The sequence below is a fragment of the Syngnathus typhle genome, linkage group LG11, assembly GCF_033458585.1.
Source record: "Syngnathus typhle isolate RoL2023-S1 ecotype Sweden linkage group LG11, RoL_Styp_1.0, whole genome shotgun sequence".
Classification (NCBI taxonomy): domain Eukaryota; kingdom Metazoa; phylum Chordata; class Actinopteri; order Syngnathiformes; family Syngnathidae; genus Syngnathus; species Syngnathus typhle.
Window position 1 is genome coordinate 7117835 of NC_083748.1, and position 22271 is coordinate 7140105.

General features: G+C 42.4%; 3 protein-coding genes across 6 annotated transcripts in view; 1 reads left to right on the top strand and 2 right to left on the bottom strand.

Annotated features, from left to right (window-relative positions):
- Positions 1–1275: 1275 nt before the first annotated feature.
- On the top strand, positions 1276–4611 carry LOC133162384 (tubulin monoglycylase TTLL3-like; the record flags this gene model as incomplete). The annotated part of the gene is given in 13 exon segments (XM_061291536.1): positions 1276–1377; positions 1476–1674; positions 1810–1862; positions 1978–2106; positions 2197–2311; positions 2400–2510; positions 2572–2731; positions 2844–2992; positions 3117–3360; positions 3561–3996; positions 4086–4539; positions 4542–4562; positions 4565–4611. Coding segments are annotated over 13 exon segments (2220 nt in total), but the record flags the coding sequence as incomplete, so codon positions are not given.
- A 943-nt stretch (positions 4612–5554) lies between these two features.
- LOC133162894 (class E basic helix-loop-helix protein 40-like) lies at positions 5555–9338 on the bottom strand. Its single transcript, XM_061292408.1, has 5 exons — positions 8977–9338; positions 8825–8888; positions 8491–8598; positions 8118–8241; positions 5555–7389 (listed from the first exon to the last, which is right to left on the bottom strand). The coding sequence occupies exons 1-5, from the start codon at positions 9039–9041 to the stop codon at positions 6479–6481; spliced, it is 1272 nt and encodes a 423-aa protein (XP_061148392.1). The 5' UTR covers positions 9042–9338; the 3' UTR covers positions 5555–6478.
- A 1687-nt stretch (positions 9339–11025) lies between these two features.
- LOC133162892 (inositol 1,4,5-trisphosphate receptor type 1) overlaps positions 11026–22271 on the bottom strand; it is a 40202-nt gene continuing 28956 nt past the window's right edge. For all 4 annotated transcript variants that reach the window (XM_061292407.1, XM_061292406.1, XM_061292405.1 and 1 more), the window contains 16 exons: positions 21729–21929; positions 21544–21654; positions 21335–21430; positions 21086–21232; positions 20901–21008; positions 20644–20836; positions 19546–19668; positions 17623–17798; positions 17010–17174; positions 16482–16671; positions 16314–16406; positions 15402–15541; positions 14617–14782; positions 12470–12630; positions 12158–12319; positions 11026–11805 (listed from right to left, as the gene is read on the bottom strand). In XM_061292407.1, coding sequence (XP_061148391.1) covers positions 11719–11805; positions 12158–12319; positions 12470–12630; positions 14617–14782; positions 15402–15541; positions 16314–16406; positions 16482–16671; positions 17010–17174; positions 17623–17798; positions 19546–19668; positions 20644–20836; positions 20901–21008; positions 21086–21232; positions 21335–21430; positions 21544–21654; positions 21729–21929 — 2319 coding nt within the window. In that variant the 3' untranslated portion in view covers positions 11026–11718. The remainder of the gene's footprint in view (positions 11806–12157; positions 12320–12469; positions 12631–14616; positions 14783–15401; positions 15542–16313; positions 16407–16481; positions 16672–17009; positions 17175–17622; positions 17799–19545; positions 19669–20643; positions 20837–20900; positions 21009–21085; positions 21233–21334; positions 21431–21543; positions 21655–21728; positions 21930–22271) is intronic.

Sequence of the window (22271 nt, forward strand, 5' to 3'; positions counted from 1 at the left end):
CCAATCACAGCTCAGGATGGTTCAACCTTAACTAATCAGAGAAAAGGGGTCCACATTTCAGCCAATGAAAGGCCGGACGAATTGGACTGCAGCTACACAGGCAAATAGAGACGTATAGAAATGTATCGATTCTTGTCGCAAAGTCGACTTCCTGTATATCACATCCACTTACGATACTTGTATTAAGTCATTCATCCACGTTACAGTTATTTGGGTTACAATAAAATTATACATTATGATTATTATTATTATTATTATTAGTATTATTATTATTCTTCAATTTTTCTGAACTTATTTCATCAGCTCCGCCTGCAGTCTAACTATATGCAAAACGAGATGCATAAACACACATGCCATCATCAGAATACAAAATACTTGCATGACTGGCAAGTTCAAGCATTTTATTTATTAATAAATGAATATTATATTTATGTATTTATTGTGGCTGCTGTTTGATTGTGGTACATCATGTTGAGGGGTGTTTCCAATATATTTTGGCCGATAATAATTGACAGTCTGATTAAAAAAAAAAAAAAAAAAATCTCTGGATTTAAGAGTAATCTAACGGAATGTATAAATATTAACTGAACATGAATTCCATATTTTTACCGTTTTATTCCAATAGTTTTTCATGATTATTTTTACAATGTGAAATATTACAGCTAAGACCGCAAAATAAAGCCTGAGGTATACACACACTCGGGGTGTTAGCGCCATCATGTGTAAATATTTAGAATTACATAGAGGACATTCTCATTCAACTCAAGTGCGTGTTTGACGATGACGAGAAATATTAGTCATGAATACGTCCTGTGCGTTATTAAACGATTAGACGGGATTTTGTTGTCACAAATGAAGAGTTGACATTGAATCAGAAGGCTGTCAACTTTGAACTGTGTCGCGCAGATCTCGCTGCCAGGAGATACCTCCGATGGTTCGGCCCATTTAATTGCATAACAGGTTGTTTCGTTCCCCCCTTGACTTTCACTGAAGCTCCATTAACTTGACACGGTGTGTGACGTATTTCTGATAGTTGCTGTTTGTGTATATGAGTGGTGGACGTGGATGCGAGGTACGGTTGCCATGGTAACCTAAAACAGTGTGAGCATGCGCGGTTGTTGTGGTTACTGTCTGAGGAAGATGCCTCAGTGGATCAAGGATTTTGACGCGGCATGGATAGATTTGATTGATTGATTGATTGATTGATTGGTTGATTGATCTAATTCCAAATCAGATGTTAGCTCATAATGGTAATCATTATCTTTACATTTTGTTTCAGACATGGCACCAGTTGAGATTAATGTACGTTGTAGCTATCCATCTACCAAGCTGGAAAAGATGAGAGCAGCAAAAGCCCTCGTAGAGAAAGCAATCAAGGTCATTACAAAGACAAAATAATTGAATCCATAGACGACGTGCAAACTTTTCTGTTCATTAACCAGCCTTTTGTGCACTTTACCGCTGTTGGTTTTTAGGCGCAGAAAGTGTTTTCAGTGCAGGGGTGCTATCCTGTGATTCGTGCCGGTTTACGTGCCAGAGGGTGGGTGGAACGTTATTTGCCCAACGTAGGCTGTGATTCGCCTCGCTGCCAGAGCGATAAGGACAAGGATGAAGATGACGGCAGCATTGGAGCAAAAAATAATGGTGAAACGAAAGATCACTTATATTACTCAAGTGTCCAATGGCGCTTGATTTACTGATTTCACGGGTCAATACAAGCAAACCTGAACCAGCCATTTATCTATACAATGCAGGGTTTTATTTAGTACATTTTACATAGAACTATTCTTCTTCCTAATCAATTTTCAGCGAGAGGCGATGGCGGTGAGCAAGATGACCTTGACAAAATGTATGAGTTTATGGTAAGAACACATTGACATAGAACATAGGTTGTTGTTGTTTTTAATTTTGGTAAAGGCTCTAGTTCCTTTCATGCACGTGCGAAATGTTTTTCATTCTGTCTTTGTCTGTTTGCAGTCTCGCCTTGTTCGGAATGCAAGGATTTCTTTCTACTGGAGCTCCTGTTACGACGCCAGCCGTTGTCGCTCCTTTGGACGGGATCAAATAACCAACCACTATGCCAACACTCAAACCTTCACCACCAAGGTCTCCCATTAATTGATTCAAACATACACTTAAAGACGTGCGACTTCTTTTGTAGAGTGCCAGTGACGGTATTTTGTTTTGCTTTTTGAGGTGGGCCTCTGCGTGAACCTGCGTAACCTAAAATGGTATGACACCGAAGACCCCGACGCCTTCTTTCCGAGATGTTACAGGCTTGGGGCTGATGAAGAAAGAGCTGCATTCATTGGTCTGCTTGACACTGCGGCCATTTTGTCCTGCACAACCAGACTTCACTTTTATCCCGACATTTATTCCCTTGTGCTCTCCCCAAAAAGATGACTTCAGAAGGACAGCGTGCAGCAGTCTGCTGAAGCACGTGGTGGAGATGAGCATGACGACAAAAGGGGAGACGCAAAACGAGGAGGGGGAGGATAAAGCCGTCATCGGGCCAGGTGGGAGGCTGGGTGCGAAATTTGACATGGAGAAGGTGGTGAATATTTGTTATCCCCACTGTCAGTGCAGAAGTGATCGATACGGCCTTGCAGAGGTGTCAGGAGTATCTTAGTGTCGTAGCGCACAGCGACATTGATGTAATTGGGAAACCTCCCCCTTGCATGGAGCAAAATCAATGGAATTGCTTTCTCCAAAACTACTACTTGGTTGTGCAGTGAGTGCATTTTGAAACCGATTTATGGGCTAGGCACAGCTCTTTTGTTCAATCTTGTTAATCATATCCTGTTTGTATCAATCCGATTCCAATAATGATCATTTGTGTGTAGTGAAGGAGCATTGATCAGAAGTAGTGCTGCTTTTGTGGAACGCTGCCAAGCCATGTTGGTCCGAATGAAGGAAGTCTGTCCTCAGACGGACATTGATGGAGTCAATAACATCTGGATTATAAAACCAGGTGCAATGTCCAGAGGAAGAGGTGAGAGGGTTCTGTCCTCCTTCATATTAATAGTTTATAATGCATTATTTTTTTATTTACTCAAGGTCTTGCATGGTCATCTAATCAAATTGAATAATCTTTACTTTCTTTATGGCACATCTAGGTATTGTCTGCATGAATCGCTTAGATCAGATTTTAGCTCTGGTAGAGTCAGACAGAGCATTTGTGAAAGATAGCAAGTGGGTGGTTCAGAAGTACCTGGAAGGTCCTCTCTTGATCAATGGAACCAAGTTTGATCTGCGTCAGTGGTTTCTCGTCACTGACTGGAACCCCCTGACTGTGTGGTTCTATAAGGAGTGCTACCTGAGGTTCTCAACTCAGCCCTACTCGACAAAAAAACTTGATAGGTCAGCCAAGAAACTTCTTTGTGTGAATTTGGTCAATTTAAAAAAAAAATAAGGGGGGGGGGGGGTATATCGATACTATTGGAATTTCTCTTCCTTCAATTTTTTATAAATGGCATGTGTTAAGAGGCTTCAGAGCTGCTCTAAAATTTTGTAACGACCAAAGTAATAAGGACCAAAACTCATCATCATTGTCTCATCAGCTCAGTCCATTTGTGCAACAATGCCATCCAGAAGCACTTCCAGCCATCAAATAAACGGCATCCAAGCGTCCCCATGGACAACATGTGGTCCAGCTCCGACTTTGAGGATTTTCTGGAGAAGCAGGGCCGTGGGGAACAGTGGGACACAGTGGTGGTCCCGGGTATGCAGCAGGCTGTGGTCCACGTCTTACAGACGGCGCAGGACCTGGTGGAGCACCGCAAAGCGACTTTTGAGTTATACGGTGCTGATTTCATGTTGGGGAATGATCTGAGGCCTTGGCTCCTTGAAGTCAACACCAATCCCACCATGGCCTGCACCAGCATCGTCACAGCTCGCCTATGCCCCGCCGTGCAGTTGGACACTCTGAAGGTGGTGCTGGACAGACGGAACAACCCCAACGCCTTTACGGGAGGCTTCCAGTTGATCTACAAACAGGTGAGTTATAGACAAAGATATTTATAAATATTTTGATCACTGAGCACACCTTGTGCATTTCTTTGTGTTTTGAATTCTCACCCCGTCAGCCTGCAGTTGAACCCCCGAAGTTTTGTGGAGTGAGCCTTCTAGTTGAAGGAAACCACATCAAGAAACCTAAATCTACAAAGCGCAGATCAAGGCTTAGTTCTACTAGGTCTCGCTTGACCCAGTCTTCCAAGGGTAGTGAAATTATGAGTAAAGAGCAAGTGAAGTCATGCGAGACGGAACAAGAGAAGAAGTCCCGTCCTGAGAAAAAGAAGACCCCTTCTCCAAGAAAAGAAAATCAGGAAAGAGAGGCGGTCCACAGTGCCGATTTGGTGTCAGAACAACATGCGGTGGGGGACCACCCTGAAGCCAGGAAGAGATCCCAATGTTTGAGTCGGAATTATGGCAGCAGAGGAACCCCACTTGCCCAACGCAGCACCCGCCCTTGCAGTGTTTCACCTGTATGTAAATCTCCAATTAAACCAAATCTGCGGAGGTCCTTCCTTCCTGGGAACTTTCCGAGCCTTGTCACCGGCCCCAAAATATGCAACTTCTTTCAGTGCAGATCAGCTCCCCGTCCTGTGGTGAAAAAGCGAATATGCTAATAAAATGTCAGTGAATTTGACTACAGTAGATGGAGTTGAAAAGAACCTGTTTCTAGGTCATAAAGGTCATCTTGAATTTTTTTTTATTAAAAAAAAACCAGAGTTAATGAAAGAAGTATTAAAAAAATGTTGTTTTGAGATCTTTGAGACCATTAAGGAAACTAACTGCATTACGTATTCGAGATTGGGAAACAAACTGTAAGATGTGAGTATATCCACGAGAGGGCGCTACAATCTCAGAAAAATTGAACCCAGGACACTCATCGTTCACTGACAGTACACAAGACGGCAGAGTAATCTCATGAATAGTTACAAAGTTGTCATGCAAACTGAAACTCATACAGTAATTCCTGGCATGCAATCAAAATAAAATCTAAAACGAACTCAAAATAAATTATTAATTGCAAACACTGCTGGTTCTGAGTAAGCCTCTGTTGCCATGGCAGCAATCAAACATCAAATGATCATTACAATCAGTGCATAATTTAAATTCGAATGATGTTGCGTGCCAGAGCAAAAGAGAGTGACCTCTGTGGAAATCCCCAGATGTCAACTAGTGCACAGGGTTGCCTCACTAGTAGAGCGTATTCATTTAGCCAGTTTGCCAAGTTAGGACAATGAGCATAGTAGTACATGGATAGTTCAGTGGACTAGTAGAAGGGCTAGGACACCTCTACTAGTGCCCTAGTCGTTTCGTTACTAGTACTCTGATTGCCATTCCAGGGCGCTTCCCTCGAATGAAGACACAAGGCCGTTGCTGCAGTTTCGATGCAATGTGTTCTCTTGCACTTCTATTAGGGGCCACGATTTATCAGAAAGCGATCCGGGCTGTGAAACACACGGTTACATAAGCGTAACACGAACGTGCTGGGCCTGCTGCACCAGAATTGCATCACTATCTGCCGCCGCACATTGAGTCAGAGTCATTTTCCACAGGAAAAAAAAATACTTTATTAATACACTTATGTATATCAACATTTATAGACAAAATATGTACAAACAGCAATCGTCTTTCACGTAGGTCCCAAAATATAAAATCTCAAGTACCTCTCTCTATTAGAAAACTAGTCATCTGGTAAAACGTTTACATTCACTTCTTCTTCCCCTCACCGCCACGTTCTGGGATTCATATGCGTTACGGAGCATAAACATCTGAGACTTCTCAGCTTTTCACAAGTAAAAAGGCAACAGCAAGAACAAACGCCAGGTTTGACTTGAGCAGAAACAGATGTCGAGTATGCAGACAAGGTCCAGCACTGCGCTACAATATGTACACACTCTTTGAGTACGCCACACTTGCACTCCTTCCGACGACAAGAGTGCGCGAACGTGTATCAAAAATAGAAATGTACATGAAGTCTATCCACAATAATTACATGAAAATCCACAGCGAGTGTGAATGAATGACTTTTGCATTCAGCACGGTCATCACGGTAGTAAGCGGTAATGATGGCGGCGGCGGTGGTGGTGGTGGTGGTGACGGACGATAGGCGACAAACTTTGGGTGAAATCTTAACATTTGGTTTTTGTGTACAAAAAGAAAAAGGCATGTCTCTACCACAAAAGCTCCAAGTGAAATGCGCCAGTGTTGTCAGCGTACAGCAGCATCTGAAACGTCTTTCTTTACATTCAACCAAGTGTGTGCGTGTGTGTATCGGGCGGGTCCATTTGCACTTGACATTCAACCAATTTCGTCGTCCACACGAGGACGATTACGCCAGCCCTCTTCTCTTCTTGTTTGCGACATGAATTCCAGGATGAGAAACAAAGTAGCGAAATGACTTGATGGACTACAGGACGGCTCGGTCATGTACTCCCTCCTAATGTATCAATTCAGCGGCCATGTTTTCTCAGTCTTTGGTTTCCAGGTTGAGGGGGGGGACCTGCTTTAGTGCCTGGAGGAGAGCCGGGGAGTCCATGGGGGTCTGAGACATGGCTGGAGCGGGAGAACCTCCCCTTGGAGACATGACCATCTGTGGTGGTCTCTCGCTGGGGACGGCCGTGGCGGAGCCGCCCATGCCGGGGTACAGCATGGGCATGGCGCCCGGGTACCAGCACTTCTCCAGCATGGGCAGGTAGGTGGCGGCAGAAGGGGGGATGAGGTAGAAGGGCATGCAGAGGGGATGCCGCGGGGCCGGATGGTTGGGGGACACGCTCATGTAGCTGCCGTAACCGCTGGAGGAGGACGAAGCTGACGATTCGCCGCCCGACAGCATCTCATCCTCGGACGACTCCGCCCGGGCTCGTTTGTGCCTCGGCTCGTCGTCTTCCCGCTTGACGTCGGGGCCCCGCCTCTCGGCAGCGCTGCGCTTCATCAACTTGCTCTCCTGGCTGTAGTAATTGGGATGCCTCTGCGGGGCGCCGCACTCGTTCTTCTCCAGCTCCCCTCCGTAGCCGCTGTCTGTATCAGTGTCACTGCCGCTCTGCTCGCCGCTGGGAGGAGCGTGCGCACGCTGGATGACCGGCACCCTCCCGTAGCCCTCGCTGGGCTTAGCCGGTAAACTGGCAGGTGCCTCCTTGTGGATTTGGTGCTGGCTGTATGTGGGCGTTTCTTCGGGTGGAGGGCTCAGGGGTGAGCGCGATCGCCTTGGACTTTGGAGCACGTCAGCGGCTAACTTGTGAAGGTGATTGATGACGTGCGAGGGCGCAAAGTCGCCGTCGCTCTCACGACCGGCCAGATATTGAAGAATCTCCTTGGCGCACATGTGGAAACCGGAGCGGAACATCTCCTCTGACTTTTCTTGGCTGACAATAGGTTGCTCTATAAACACAGCAAGAAGCCATGTTTGTTAGACATGCTGATGCACATTTCAAACAGTGAGTGAAGTTTGGTACCACCGGCACAACATGGATTCATGGATTAGAAACAATTTATATTTAGTTCAATGTTTATGTGCATTGTGCAATACATCCTTTAATTTAATCATTAAGTCAAATGTCATATTTTATGTACTCTGTATACCCTAAATATTACCCAAGCACCACAGAATCGATTCACCTGACTGGTAAGTGTCACCTAATTGTGTGTGCATCCTGTGGTAGGAAAATGAGGTAGCACTCTAAAGTGTTTTAAAAGTGTGGTTGATTTGAATAATCATCGCCAAAAGATGGTTTTAATTTGTTGTTTTATAGACTGTTTTCCAAAAACGTTAAAAATGGCCATTTGATAATAAAATAAAACACTGATACAGGCTGTGTCAAACGTTGTTTTCAGTGTAAGATGTGGGCCACAAATGGCCCACAGGCCATAGTTTGGACACCTATGCCACTGCTGGAGCTTTTCACATTTTTTACTCACCAATGCAAACATTACTAAATATTTCTGCACATTTACTAGCAATTGAAAATTAAGATTTGGCTTCATTTACCATTCTCGTTACACAGATTCATTTACATTGTAGGTAATTTATTATTCTTTGAATTCGTTTATCGGTTGCTCTTAAAATACTGTTATGTGGATGATGATGAAGACAAATGCAGTTTACTTACCAATATGCATGCCACCCTGCAGGGCAAGGATCTTCTGCTGCTGCTGCTCCAAAAGCGTGCTGAGCGTCTTCACATGCTTGAGTGTGAGCTCCAAAACTACGGCCTTCTCCAAATGGCCCAAAGTCTGCAGAGACACCATCATACGCCAATATTGTCAACACATTCTTGCAAGGATGGGGGGGGGGGGGGGGGGGGGAGCTAAATCTCCATAAAATCATGTGGCGTTGAAACAAAAGGCCTATTCTCCGTTGTGCCTAATATGTGCAGACACGCGGCACAGACATGTAATGACAATGCCGGCCCACTAGATGGCGTCTTAACAGAATTAATCCATTTACCAACAAGCAGAGGCATTATAAAAATTGAAACTTACCGTAAGTTTTAGATGCTCCGGTAACAAATCTTTCAGCTGAGCAATGCATTCGTTTATCCGATCACGTCTTTTCTTCTCAATGAGTCTATGAGGCAGTTTGTAGGTCTCCTAGGAGAAAACGTCACAAAGTAAGCGACTTGTTCAGTCCCCCCCCCACTCGCACCACCCTAAGATTCATGAGCAGTTATGTCATAGTATGAATTAGGTCAAGCTTTTATTGCACGACAGTACACGACTGCTGCCAGACCGGTTTCTCCCACGCCCTTAAAAGTAACACTATATTATTCTTGTGGTACTATTGTTTTCAAATAATGATGATAATTAAACAATATACCTTGCTGTCCTCTCCTCTCTTCATTCCTCGCCTGGGTTTATACGCGTACATAGGGAAATCCATGCTGCAGAAGATAAATAAATATATATTTGTCAAAATTTGCATTCAAGTTACATGGCAGTTCTTTTTTTTTGTTTTTTGAGTAAACTCACCCGTGCATGTCTGCTAGATCAGCCTTGGCCAGAGGAGGAGGTTGCGCGCTTGGGATTCGCTCCATTTTCGTGACTCTTTTTTTTCCACTTACAAATGCGCTGCAGCCAATTTGGAATGGAAACAAAAAAGTTACGCAGTAAGTTTTTCTCCCTCTCAAAAAAATCCTGTCAATTATGTCATTCAACGCCGATGATATTTTTGTCCCCCCCCTAAGCGTTGAGCTGTCTCGGCGGGTCTTGCACGCCGTGTGGGGAGCAAGAAGTTGTGTCAGAGGGATCCACGAGAGAAATAAACTCTGTCCGCTTGTCCGCTCAGCCTGACCCAGCTCTGTCACATGAGGCTCACGTGTCAAGCGGCGCTGTCTTCTCGGCGCAAACTCCGCCCAATCGCCCCGGACAAGGCGCCTGAGTGGGCGGAGGCGGTTGACGTCAGGGGAGTGGGAGGAGCTAAGCCTATCCCGTGTACCACCATGCTGAAGTGTATGGAAACAAGGCAGGGTGAACCACGACGAATGAAACGTGCAAGCATCTGGCGAGCTCGCTTGTCCACCTTTTGTGATCGATTTGGATACAAATGCGTGCAATCTTTAGCCACATATACACGTATAAGTCCTCCCTGTTTTTTTTTTAATAACAAAAGGTTGGAGAAATTAATACTCTAATCTCTCAATTCCTCTTTCTCCATAAACGCATCATCATAAGGTCATTTTATCCTCATTCTCCAATGGAAGCTCTTTCAACTCCCGTGCAGACACGTGCACCCGTGCGTGGACCAGTGCGTTTGTGTTGTTATGAAGCGGTGCGTGCAGCCTGTCACGTTGGTCTCCTCATGGTGTACAGTACACCGAGCTTGTTGAACAGGCTGAGCACATTCAGCACACGGCGGCACCTGCCTTCAGGCATCAGGACATCATTCATCCGTGCCCAACACCCCCCTCTCTCAAATAAATAACAGGTGACCATCATGATCCTGCATGTGCACACACAAGAAAAGGTCGGTCAGAAGAGTAAGACTAAATTGCTGTCACGTTTTAGCACAGCCACTATGCACTGCTGCAAGAACCTGAAAAATAAAATAAACGTGCACAATCGGTGGCATGAAATAATGATATAGCAATTAAATATAAAAGCAAACATGTATGCAATTGTCAATAAAAGTATAGTTAACTTTTGCGAACTACCTAAATTTCTGCATAAATGTGTACTAAGATCTCATCGGCTTGTCATCAACGTTACAATAATGGGCAAACACAGTCTACGTTAGCTGAATTAAATAAATAAATAAATAATTAAAAATAAAAAAAATAAAAATGTGCAAATATTCACAGTCCAGGGTTAAAAGACTACTCTATGTGAACCATTTCACTAATAACGACTCCCCTCTAAGAGTCAAGGGCCAATCTAAGTAATGAGATTGGAAGTGTTGGTTAAAGCTGCTTTGTCCTATATAAACAAGAGGCGTTGATTGACGTCAGCGATGCCACGCACAAAAGAGCTTTCGGAAGACTAACAGTTCAGAATGGTTGAGTGTCAGCTGAAGACTTATAGAATTTAAGCTTTACTAAAAACTCAAATGGCTTGAACAGAAGAAATGTTGCATCCTGTGCTGTGACCTTTACATGTAGGGTCCAGTCATGGCATGGTTACATTATTTTTTGTCTGGTATTAGTTTAAGAAAGAAATTATTTTCCACTGTGATGTCAAATTAAATTTGACACACCTACACCTGCAAACTTTTATTTTTAATCTGTTCTTCCAATCAGCCACCACTGATTTTTCATGCTTTATTTAAATAAACTCCAAATAATGTACAATACAGAAACAGAACACTTATTATAAAAGTTTTTGGTTAAGCAGCACTGCAAAATTAACCCCCCCCCCCCCCCAAAAAAAAATAAGATCATTCATTCCTTTGTGGATCTATCAAAAAGTGTCCAAACAAAAATATGTAATACACATCAGTGTTATGAAAATTAATTAGAGGGGAGGTGAAGTAATTATGTGCACAATATAATAGATCAAAACAAACATTGCAATTTTTTTGGGGGGGGGGTGAAGCTTGGTTCCTGTATTAAGCATCACAAACTGTAAAGAAGGCACATGACATGAATGTTCTAAGAGCACAAAGTCTTATTAAAGTGCTCTGAAGGGGAGTTGTTTAACACAAAACTTAGCATTTATAACCGTCTTTTGTAAATAATAAAAAAAAAAACGTTGATTTTTTTTTTTTTTTTAAATAAAAGATATCACCATAATAAATATAAAGGTAAATCCCAAACCCCCCAAAAAGAGTTTTCCCAATACAGGCATTGCGTTTTGTGAAGTTCTCTTATTGATGTGCGTGAAATTGAAGCCAACCTGTAACTCCACATGACCTGAGTTTGCTGGCATAAGGACACATGAAAAGAAATCTCCCTTAGCAACAATTGAACGAACTTTGTCATGTTGTCAGTGTGGTACGATGCCAAAGGCGGTTATGGTAGTGCAGCTAAAAATCAGTGTTTTCATCTCCTGAATAAACATGGTTGGCTTTCCATGTCTTGAGGCACTTGATGGACACTACTCACGGAGTCCCGCTGACTCGACAGACAATGAGTAATATACTCCGCTAATGCTCGCTTCACATTTGTAACTGTACTGATGTGCGAGAGTGCTTTGGTCAAGTCATACCATCCTTGCACTTGGTCAACCTGCTAATTGGCACAATTTGGTATTTGAACAAATGAGCAATGCAAAATGTCCTCAAGCGGGTTGCTGGGGGTTGACGTTCACGTGAGGGGGGTGCCCAAGAAGACCGATTCTCTGCTTCTGCTTCCTTTGCTCTGTCATCTGCACGGAGAAATGATTTGAAATACGTCAACAGGCCTCTCCATGTTTTTTTTTTTTTTCTATTCTAAACGTGCAAGCACTTTATCAGCTATGGCTGTTTTTAAATAGTTCTCTACGTAAAAGTGAGCTGAGGTCCACTGAGAGGTTGTTTGACTTCTTTTGGCACAGATATTGTTTAGTCTACACGTCTATAGTTGTACATTTCACAAGTGATTTCCCACAGTTATATTTAGAGCCTGGTGAGTTGATCTGTGGCTGAAAAGTATTTATCATAAGGCATTTGTGGTTTTGGAATTATTATTTAGTAATAATTTTATTGTCATGGACAGCATGAATAGGAATTGTTTTATACCTGCTCCTTGAGCTCAGTCAGTTGTCCGGACAGGTTGGCCACCAGCCTCATGGTGGACTCCAACTTCTCCTGCAGACTCCTGATTTCATTCTGCTCACCCTCTGCGTCGCTGCTCACCAGAGACATGGCACGCATCCTCGGAAACCAGTCAAGATTGTGCTCCTATTTGGATGAAAACAATTGGATTTGACTCTCAAAGGTCACTTCATTAGGTAGCACAATAATGCCATAAACAACATTTATTTAAATCTATGCCAGCAAGAAGCATTGAGATAGCCTTGGCAGACAACACAAGATGTGGAAGTTGTTTACCTTGATCATTTCAGCCACGTAGCTCTCGGGGCCCGTGTACTCGGTGGAATCTTTGACTTTCACCAACACGATGAAAAAGAGGTAATGCCACATGTTATGCTCCTCCTTAATGTGCCCTTCAAACGTCACAGTCTTGTTGTCAAATTTGTCCCTCTCCAGCCCTGTGGATGGGAGCCATAAGGTTAGTGGATGGGGACAGCCTTTTCCTTTAGCATCCCAAAACCATCTCAGGTCAATTTAATTGTGTTTTATGGGGAAAATCTATATCGTCAGTGTTTATTTATTTTAAAAAAACAAACAAAAAAACTCCATGAGTAATAGACCAAAAAAAAAAAAACTGTTAATAAAATTCAAAAAGGCTAATGGATAAGAAATAGAGTTGGCCATGAGCCATTTATTCACTCTGTATTCATCATCTTAGCAAAGTACTTTGGACAACTCTACCCCTCTCTGCTGCAAAATGAGCAAGTTGCACTTGGATGAGTTTTGTGTGGAAAAGAGTCATGAGCAATCAAACACCTTTGGAGTGAACACTGAGTGTCTAAAAGAGGAAATTTGTCAAATTCTTTTCTGAATCGATTCCAGTGCTTTTCCTCCAAATAAAAAAAAAAGAAATAAAATAATAAATACAAACTAATATGAATAAATAAATAAAAAACATGCAAATAATATGATCTTAACTTGAGGGAATATGGTGAAGGAAACCTGTAATTTATTAAGATAAGAAAAAAATGTAACGTCTATGACCTTTGACCAAACTTGCGAGCTAACTTTGCTTTGATCCGAGCACCACCGCAATCCAAATCATGTGAGTTTGGCTGACTCCCAAATGTACCCTTTGGTATGTTTGATTTTGGAGGAGGGGGGGGGGATGTAGTTTGTAGTAAATCTGTCTACAAAAATGTAACTCCTTTCACTTTTTTTTGCATTGGTTCTTGAGAAGGCTGACTCATGAAGGCTTCCTTCCAGCACCTCCAGTCTCACTCACACATTCACACGCGTACGCACTCACATTCCCACTCACTTGATTTTCATATCATATGTTTCAACAAAATCCCCAATAACCTGGTCATGTCTTTTTCCCATCCCTTGAATATATTTGACACGCAGAAAAGATTTGATCGCTTCCAATAATATGCGTGCGTGCGTGTGTGTGTGTGCATGTTAGGTCAGGCAGCCGGGGTGAATGGTAAGCATATGGAATGAGAACGGTGTTATGTCACCAAGGCAGCCATCGGCTCTGACTCACTCATGTTAAATAAGGCCAGGCCACAGGGGCAGCTGCCGTCTCTACGGTTTCCAGAGGAACCGTGCGGGAACAGGAGACGAATGAAGCCCAGCACCGCACGCTCAAGTGCCTCTCAGTCGTCCCGCTTGGTTTTATAAGACATCGATCTTGCTCACAATCCCTCATTAGCTATTTAAGTCTGTAGCCACTGATTGATCGGCCACAAGAAACCCCTTGAGTGCTTCATTTTCATACATGTCACTGAGTACAAATGGTATATTTGTGCAGAGTAGACAAAAGAAAATGTTATTTGGAATGCAGCTTGCGTCATTACATACAGCTGCTTTCTGGTTTAAATCACATTTGAATGTTGTCAAGCATGTTTCCTGTCACAGCCTCAACTTTAACTAGCACTATCAAGGGGAGCCTTGAAACAATTCCGAATTTTAATCGGAAAAACAGGCTCACAAGTTGAACAATTTAAGAGAAAAATGAGTCAAGAAGGGCGAGACAGCTTATCTCTCTTGCCTTTAGTCTGGATTGCTAAAGGCTTTGTGAATGTGTGTGTTGTCTTTATCAGTGATGAATAGCAAAAAAAGAATTTTCAAAAGGGAGCTACCTTGTCACAAAAAAAAAATCGCTACATATTTCACAGTGTTTTTAAGTTGTGTTAATTATTAATGACAGTTGTATAAGTCTCTTCTGAACAATTACCAGCACTAAAATATTACTTGGACTAGTAAGTTACTTGTGGACCTGGTGGGGACCACCAATGGAATTTGGACCCCATTTTGAGAAACGCTGTTTTAGACGCCAGCTGTTCACTGATTGATTACTCAGGTGACAAATGTTTAAGCCGCAATTGAGCTCCGCTTCCTCTTTGCGTGTGCAGTGGAGAACTTGGTTTGTGTGCGCTCACCACAAATAAAGCAGGTGGTCTTCAAGACTTCTTCTTTCTTCTGTTTTTCACTCCTCAGGTCGGCAAAGGTGTCGATGATGACACCGAAAATGAGGTTTAGGACGATGATGATGACCATGAAGAAGAACAACAGGTCGTATATCACCCTGGCTGCAAAAAGTGGCTCCTATGAAAACAAAAAGCCCAAAAAATATTTTAGATGGAGCATCCACGAGATGTTGATGCTGCTTATTTGGACAATTGCAATCACGATAACATTTTTTATCAAGACTGTATCTTCTTAGTGTGTGACCCAAAGGTCAAACCTTTATGCAAGCATACTCAGGGGAATGAATTTAAAACCAGGTTGACCTTGGTTGTTATGGACGTTGAAACATAAGCGCCAAGATGTAACCAGCCAGATGCTAGAGATGGCGGAAAGCCAGGTAATCTCTTAAAGCCACATGATGCCAACATGTTATTTAGCCAAAAGGTTCGGAAATAATATGTGTGCAGGATCAAACACACACTGGCTGCCCACAAATTTGGGACAAAAAAATAATATTATTATTATTATATATATTATTATTATTATAATCTAATCTACTATGATGGGTGAGTTATATGTAGTTGCAACTTGTGCAAGTGAGGGTCAACACTTAACGGCCTAGTTTGTATTTTATGAGTAGTACATGCATCTTCTTTAGCGTTGGAAATTCATGTGGTTGTATATTTGCAGCGGTAGAAAGTGAGAACATTTAAGAGCCTGAAAGTTATTGAAGCCATCTGAATTCAATTGTGCGTACCTCTTTGGATGGTTTGCGGAGAACGTCGCCTACACCTCCGCCGCTCCTCAAGCCGTGACTCAGAACAGTGACAATACACATCAGGAGGGAGTCGCACGTTCGCTCCATGTCGCTGTCTTGTGAATCGTCACTGTCCGCATCTAAGGGAACACAAAAGAGCCACAGAACAATCTGAAGAAATGAATTTGACGCAATATCAACAAATGTCGGCTCATTCATACGAATCATTCTAAAGTAATATTAAAATCTTGAGTTGTTTTCTTGGTAGACTTGATATTTTAGTTTCAAATTTATAGTATTTTGGTTCATAATGGGGAGAAAGTCAAAACTTTTTTTTTTTTTTTTTTGCGGAGTCAGCATTTTCAAGCAAATTTTTTTTTTTTTTAAAGGGTTTATCTTAACTGATAACGTTGACAGGTCACAAGTTGAATTTCAACGCATGGTCAAATGGTGAAAGCTCAGAAATGACATGTTTCTTTTATTTCATAATGCCGTTCAAAATGTTTTTTTTAGCTACTTCTAAATGTATATTATGATACGTGACCAAAAGCACAGGTGCTTTAACTTTTTTTTTCATTTGTATTTTATTCACACCTCTGACTCATTGCTAAGTTTTTTTTTGTTCCCGAGCAGCCCAAAATTCCAATCCTACGTGCTGAAGCATGAATAAGTCAATGTCACATGAGAGTCACCGAGGTCAAATGTAAATGGTTCGGGTCAACCACTATGCTATGTAGATGTAGTCACGAGAGGGATCAAGGAACATGGTGCCATAAAACACACAGAGCATGTCTGTTCCACTTTTACGACATCACACGGTTTTTGCTTACTCGTGACCGTACTCCATCTGAAACACAACAATCCACCCAATGGCCAGAAATCAAAATTTCAAATTCAAAATGCTAACTTTACCTTCCTGCAAACTCCCAGCAGTGCAGTTTTCATTCACTCCACCTTGACATATTCTGCTGGACAGAAACTCACTGGCTATGCTGGCTCCGTTTTCTGCACACAACAAATACGAGTTAGCAGAAGTCTTGGAAAGAAATCGCGGCGCCATTCTGAGGAGACTATCTTCACTTAGTGTCGCATTGGGAAGTCGATCCACTTCCAGGATGAAGTCATCTTTGAAGAAAATATAGCCGACGATGGAGAACAAGTAGACGAGGATGAGTGCAAGCACGGCGGTCAAGACGATGGAGCGTCCGTTGCGCGTCACGCTCTTGATGACGTTCAGCAACGTCTCTTCTCGGTACACCAGGTCAAACAGCTACAAGGACAAAACAGAGGAAATGTAAATGAGAAAGAAGAAAAAAAAAATGAAGTTCTTCGGATGACTATTTGGAACAGTTTTGTGTCAATCTGTCTGACATGAAGTTTTGGCAACAATATTGTTGTAAAGCAATGGCTTCTAAAAAATGTAAAGTCAGCATGATAGCATTAAGCCATCCAATACAGAAACATCTGGCCTGGACTGTGATGTACTCAGATGGTAAAACTCCAGAATTGGATTCTGCTGTTACGCAGATGGTTCAAATCATGCTTTTGCAATGTTTTCATTTTCCCCAAACGTCAAAGCATCGGCATGGCTTTCTTTCTTTTGCTCACCAACAAACTGTAGAAGAAGACATGAACAAACACCCCCAGACTGCAGATGAGCAGGTAGGTGAAGTGGTAGAGGAACTCAAAGTCCATCACCATGGCTTTGTAGCCCCGACTGAAGGTGCCGCAGTTTCCCAAAAAACTCATCAGGAAGATGATTTTATTGCACACCTGGAAGATGGATAGCTTCGGTTAGATTACAAATGATTTGATCATAAGATGGATGCTAGTTTTATTTCATGTAGTCACGAGAGTTAATGAGAATTTTACAACAGCATCATGATGAACTCACACGGCTGTGAAAGTTTATTAGTGAAGAAAAACACTGCTAAGCATTCTTTAAAGCCCCTTTAAAGAGTGTGTGTGTGTGTGTGTCTCTAAATTTGACACACGACAGAGAACAAGCCCGGGAAATTGAAAAGTTAAGAAAATCGTCACGTATACAAAATGAGTCTTTAAAATTGTGCAAAATCAAACCTTACGCAATTGCCATATCGCAGAATCAAACATGGAGGACTGTGCTTTTTAAATATAAATAAATACTAAACTATTTCACATGGCAAATAAAGCAACCCCTATTTATAAACCACACAAACTAATTAGTAAGAGACAGACTCACATTGAAGGCCCCAAGGAGGAACAGCGTGGGCTCCAGACCAACTGAGAAGATGAGACGGAGGATGGTGATGATGACGAGAGCCCGGATGCCAAGCGGTTGGGGCATGATGATCACGATAATGAGTGTTGCCAAGACGCCCATCCACAGCAGAGCAGACAAGTGAGTGTCCAGCGTACCTGCATGGGATTCATGCCAACACACATCTCCACTGAAACTGCTGACTCCCTAAATGTGCAGAGTCATCACAACGTAAGGATGACAAAGCAGCTTGAAACTAGTGCGACTGGACTCTTTAATATATTAAATGGGAAAACCCGGGGCCTTTATTAGCGGGACTGAACCAGACAAGATTCCCTTACATAACATGTAGAAGTAGTTTTAGGGACAGTACAGTATACATTTTTTCTTGAGCGTGTGGGCTGGCCTTGAGTGAGAGAAAACCTGACACGTCGTCACATGAACCTCTCTCAAGGAGTTTATGTGGCGACGTGTCACTAAGATGGAATAGAAAAAAACAATGCATAGAGTTAAAAAAAACAAGGCCACACCTCATTTAATACCTCTGTGAATTACCTTGCCAAGCCTGCAGGGACTTCATTAATATTTGTATAGTCACGGGGGAAAAAGGGGCATGCCTGACAAGAATAAACAATTCAAATGCAGGATGGTCAAAAACATTTCCCCCTTAACTTCCTTTCCTCCTTCCTTGGCTCGCTCGGCCGCCTTCCCCTCCTCTAGTTCTCGCTCTCTCTCCCAACCCATGTGGAGATCATATGACAGGTGCCACTTACATAACAGGCATCTCTAAAAATACTTTGGCTGAAAGATTCATCAGGGAAAAAAAAAAGAGGGAGCAACACAAAGCACCAAAAATGTGATAGACCAAAAAAAGAAGGACGTTTTACACACGCCATTTCGAACTACAGTTGCTCACTTGTGCGTTTCTGGAAGGTTGTTTGGGTTCAAACGTTCAATCAAACTGTCAGTGAAGAATGTGGCAAGCACGCAATGCTTTACACGCGTGTTATGCAGTTCATGTATGGACTCTATGCATATACATGTATAGCGGCAGAACACAGTGACCTACATTTGTTGCTATTATGACATTATTCAAAAGGAGGACACCGTGTGTGTATGTGTGAGGAGGAGCAGGAGAGCAAAGGTCGTAATACCATAAAAGCTGCTCATTAAAAGCATCCAAAGGGATATTGTCAATTCACGTGACGCTTGGTGCGGAGGAGAAACACAGTCAGACATTACTCATGCTAAGTAGTCTCTTGAACCGAGATCAAAACAAGCAAAAGAGAGAGAATCAGACATTCACCGGTTCCAAAGACGACGAGTCTTTTGTGACTCAAAGCCGTCGGGGAAGTGATCTGAAACTTTGCCTGTGTGCAAAAGGGTGAGTCTCAAACAAAGAGCGGGTTATTGGCAGGTCACGCTCTTTAATTCCTGGTCAGGTGATACAAGTCAGCAGAACTTGAGGGGGGAAGCAGATCAGTGGATTAATTGCTCAGAAGTCTTCATCTGTTTACTCTTTCTCTGCATTACCATTTCAGACACCAAATCTTTTTTATTCTTTCTCAGAAAAGCCTTCACGGGAGAGTTAAAACATTGAATTGCCGTCATCGTTTGACATTCAGCCACTCCTCATACTAGCGAGAGCAGGTTGTGGCAGAAAAAGCACGCCGCTAAGCAGCTGTCCTTCCTGTTTTGCATTATTGAGGACGCAACCTCAGTTTGACCCTGGATTGCGGCCAAAAGTGAATATTAAAAGCTTCTCTAAATCTCCATTACCACGTCAATTAACCGGGCATGGTCTATCTCGCTTTTTTTTTTTTCTTCTTCCAAAGCATCGAGGAATGCAAAATGACATCAGTTAACATTACGCAGGGTCAGCGGTTACACTTTGGTTGGACTGACCTCCGTGTATCCCCTCCAGCGGGTAGAAGAAGCAGACGAGCAGGTTCATGAGCACAGCCAGGTTGAAGGAAACGTTGCTCCAAACTGAAATGTTTCTGGAGCACCAGTACAACACCGGCTGGGCTGGGAAAGACACAATAGTTACGTTATAATGGAGACTAAATTAAATCAATTGTCAATAAAGTTATTGTACTGTCTCCGTTTAATCTGTTTCTAGATAGCTATTGGACCATGGCCTTTCACCCTCCACAATGAGTGATACATAACTCGGAAGGAATCGCACCTTCTCACCATCTCGTCTATAAAAGTGCATTTGCTCTTACTACGCAAGTAATTTTATCTCGCATTGTGAGCGAGAGTGACAGACAAAACACATCTTTGTACGTGGTATGCTGTTTTGAAGGCGGATTCGAAATGCGTCTGCGTGGGAGAAGGCTTGTATTTGTTTGTGTTGATGCCCAAGTAATATCACAAGAGTGATTCACAACTGTTTTGAGGCACAGAGAATTCGGAAAGTCCCTGTTTCAATTTTAGACGGTAGAAATGTGCAAAATGCGTATGGAGACGAGAAGGCCTGTTCAGACTTGTGTGGACACATCTATCCATCCAGTCCATCGAATTGCGATTCCGCTCGTCATACATTTAGTGAACCCTTTCAGTAGAAATAATGGAGGGGTGGTAAAGAATCGCAACAGTTGAATTGGACTGGACTACTTTTGCAGAAATGTATGTGCAAACCCCCATCGTGACTCACTCATAAATAATGGCAAATACTTCTCAAAATTTAACTCAAATTTAAATAAAAATTAATTCAACAAAAAAAAAAAAAGTTGAAAATAAATTTAGGGTTAGGGTGTAAAATAAATGAATGGAAAAAAACAAAACTGAAAATTTCATGTAATTTCACTGTGGCTAAGGCATATTATTGCGCTTTCTAAGTATAATATTTATTTTAATGAAACACTTGTTCAAGCCCATTTGTGGGAGAGTTGAGGCCTTCAGGCAGATGGCTGAGAAATAAATTAGATATGGTATGCAGTGTTGATAAGTAAAACTTGATGATTCATATGTTTTAGTTTGTTGCTGGTAACTTTATACCTCTAAGCTTCTTCTGCCAATTCATCTCACTGAAGAGGTCCTCCGCTCGCAGGAAGAAGTCGTTGATTTTACTGCCCTGCTCGTCTCTCTCAGTGGTGTAGTAGACCCGGAGCTTGGATTCGGAGGTCAAGAATTCACAAATGTTGGGCACTGGGAACACGATCTCTTCCATGGTGCGGTCGTGGCGCACAATCTAGACACCAGAGTTGACAATCACCATCCAGGAGTCAATCCGCTTGTTGTTGTGCGTTTTTTACTTCAATCTGAGCTGTGTGGTTGGCGTAAAACTCCAGGGCCTCATCTCCATCGCCACTGGCTCCTCCAGGCTTCAACATTATGGACAGCTCCTTGTTGTGACGGGCCAGCTGGATGACGAACACACGAGCAGAAAATGTTAAGGTGAGGACATTTAATGTGACAATTACGGAGTTCTCCAATAGACCTGGTGAGCCAAGATATAAATGTTGTGTCCAACATTTCTGGGAGATGCTGCATCATGTTCCTCATCATCCTCCCCATTATCCTCCTCCTCCTTTGTGTCTTCAAACTCCACCTCTCCCTGCAGATAGGCTTTTTTGATCACCTCCACCTGGAAAGACATTATCAAACAAATGAATCTCACTTTTACGACAGAGTGGGGAGCAGTTGCCTTCAAGATGTTTGAGCCGAGGCCATTATGAAAGTTCCTCACAAGCTCTTTAGGTCTCATGTTGTACAGGATCCTCTCAGCATTTTCGCTGTCATGACGGCTCTCCATAATGGCAAGCAGCAACTTGGACGCGTTGTTCTAAAAGTAAGGAACGACTTTTAAAAAGTAATAAAGACTTTGGCTTTAATCCACTTTCACTCCAAGTACAAACGTCTCCCTTTGCTCAACTTTCACCGTAGTCGCTAAAGTACCTTGAGCTCCAGCACCAGATCCATCCGCTTCTTTCCGAGCGGGTTGATGTCATTAAGGATCAGAGCAATGATGATATCGATACCGTTGGACTCGTGAGTGGCGATGCAATTCTGAGGCACGTTGCATATTAATGGAAATTTGATCGTTGAAGAGTTGTCACATCTGGTGTGATCTGCTGTCTTACCTGGTTTTCATGGCAGGGACCTTGGCAGTACTCTGTGAGGCTCTCTAGAGTTTGATTGATGAGGGCAACGTTCTTTTCATTGATGTACAGCCCTAATAAGCCCAGACCTCCTGTGGTGCTGCCGCAGATGCAGTCCAAGAACTGAAGGGTCTCACACACCAGGTTGTAGTTGTTCTTGTGGTTTTGACAGCGAAGAAAGTTCTGAGGAGATAAAAGTCATAATCAGAAATAGATTCTCATTATATTGAACAATATTATTAACAATATTTTAAAATATTTTTTTTGATTTTATAAAGAAAAGGTTATATGCCATTTTTTTAATTTTATACAGAAAAGGTGATGTGCCTTTTTTAAAAAAAAATATTTCATAAAGAAAAGCTCATGTGCCAAGAGCGTCTTTTTCCTATCCAGTAATTGCAACTAATAAAACACATCAGAAAAGCCAGAGGCGCATGCCATATTATTACCATCATTATAATCATCATCATCATTACGCTAATGTCCGGTTTTATCATTCCAGGCCATTCCAAAGAAATGGTGTGA

What these genes read in the sequence shown, in the direction of transcription:
- LOC133162894 (XM_061292408.1), bottom strand. Translation starts at nt 9,041, where the DNA reads ATGGAGCGAATCCCAAGCGCGCAACCTCCTCCTCTGGCCAAGGCTGAT. An exon ending in GATCTAGCAGACATGCACGG is followed by an intron (nt 8,889 to 8,976) that starts GTGAGTTTACTC and finishes TATCTTCTGCAG; the next exon opens with CATGGATTTCCCTATGTACG. An exon ending in CGGAGCATCTAAAACTTACG is followed by an intron (nt 8,242 to 8,490) that starts GTAAGTTTCAAT and finishes GTGTCTCTGCAG; the next exon opens with ACTTTGGGCCATTTGGAGAA.